Consider the following 1,833-nt stretch of genomic DNA (forward strand, 5'->3'; position numbering starts at 1 on the left):
TAAATCAGACTAGAATTCTTAGGAGATCCAACAAGTTGCACTCGTGTCTAAAATCCCAATAAGAACACCCTTTTACCTTACCTTGTCAAAATCCAATAAGAGCACCATAACATGAAGGCTACACCACAAGGAAAACTTGTGAGCTTGGAAAACAAGCAATGCATCAAATAAATGACTTCCAAGGAAAACTAGAACAAATGGCCAAAAAAAAGTAAAGGCTATAGGATTTCCAAATCCAAGCTGATTTGAACAATGCTACAGATATAGTCAGCAAAACAATGCAGAGCATTCCACAAGAACAAAATATGTGGATATGAGATAAACAACTGTTTTAAACAACCATAGGATACTAAGAGTCGCAGAAATAATCGCCTTACATGCAGCTTATGTATCCAACCACCCTTAACTGCAGAAGTTTAACTGAACCGCCAGATTTAAAAGAACATTATTTCAACATCATAATAATAATATTGAAGGCAAGCTAACCAACATGATCAGATTGAACTTATCATATAAAAATTAATTGAACGAGAATGAGAAACTTGAACAGCTACTTCAACTTCCTTCAGTTATAAAAAAGATAAAACCCACCAAGAGCATCAAAACAGAGCAGCAAGTAACAACAATAACAACATACTACTCAATATAATCACATGTGGAGTCGACAAAGGGTATTGTGTACGCAAACATTACACTCATGAAATTGTGAAAAGAAAGAAGAAGAAGAAGAAGAAATAGGGGGAAGAAAGAAACAAGAAAGAGACAAAGGGGAGGTAGAGAGGCTGTTTCCAATTGTCATTGGAAATTACTCTTACAAATGCCTTCTTCAAAATGAGGACACCCAATAAATACCAATAAGCAAATATGAACTGCAATATAAACAAGATTAAACAGAGCAAGGGCAAAACAAATTAGGGAATGGTCTGTTTTACTTAATTGTATAACGAGGAATTACAATATCCAGACCTTAACAACAGAAATTAAAATACCCTAGATTAAACTGACCACTAACACAAACAGAAAGCACAAACATGAAATCTACAATCACTAACAACAAAACACTATAAACCCTAACCCCCAATATTTAACCTCCAAATCCATACAAGGTCCTTCCCTGCCTCTTGAGAGCGTACACAACATCCATAGCAGTAACAGTCTTTCTCCTAGCGTGCTCAGTGTAGGTCACAGCATCACGAATCACATTCTCCAAAAAGATCTTAAGCACTCCACGTGTCTCCTCATAAATCAACCCAGAAATACGCTTGACACCACCCCTACGAGCAAGTCTACGAATAGCTGGCTTTGTAATTCCCTGGATGTTATCCCTTAGAACTTTCCTGTGCCTCTTTGCTCCTCCTTTGCCCAATCCCTTGCCTCCCTTACCACGTCCAGACATTTTTCAAAAGCTTGAGAGAGAGAAAATAGAAATTGAATTTCAAAGGTTTTGAATTTAAAAGAGCGAAATGAGCTTTGATTGTTTTGATGAGATGAAATGGCTGAGTTTGTTGTTATTTATGGCTGCTGGTTTTGTGGATCGGCTGTTTGAAGTTGTGGAAAAGGTTAAATCGTGACCGTTAGTTGTTTGGGGCTTTGAAAAGAAAATCGACGGTTAAGAGTATCGATCCGAGTGAAAGGATAAAACGTAATGTGAATCGTTGATTGGATAGAGATCAACCGCGAGGAGTGCTTTTTTGTGTGTTGACGCGGATTGTGCTTTTTGGCTGAGATAGACATTGTACTTTTGGCGGGGTTACGGAAAATTGTATTTTGGAGTATGAAAACGAAATGTGATTTGAACGTCGAAAATTTTAAGAGCATGAGTAAACTTTAGGC

At 37.4% G+C, this 1,833-nt stretch overlaps 1 protein-coding gene across 1 annotated transcript; it reads right to left on the reverse strand.

Moving 5' to 3' along the window:
- Positions 1–911: 911 nt before the first annotated feature.
- LOC104103320 (histone H4) lies at positions 912–1,493 on the reverse strand. The gene has a single exon (XM_009611219.4). The coding sequence runs from the start codon at positions 1,394–1,396 to the stop codon at positions 1,085–1,087; it is 312 nt and encodes a 103-aa protein (XP_009609514.1). The 5' UTR covers positions 1,397–1,493; the 3' UTR covers positions 912–1,084.
- Between the last annotated feature and the right edge of the window lie 340 nt (positions 1,494–1,833).

This window comes from Nicotiana tomentosiformis, chromosome 11, assembly GCF_000390325.3.
Source record: "Nicotiana tomentosiformis chromosome 11, ASM39032v3, whole genome shotgun sequence".
Taxonomy (NCBI): domain Eukaryota; kingdom Viridiplantae; phylum Streptophyta; class Magnoliopsida; order Solanales; family Solanaceae; genus Nicotiana; species Nicotiana tomentosiformis.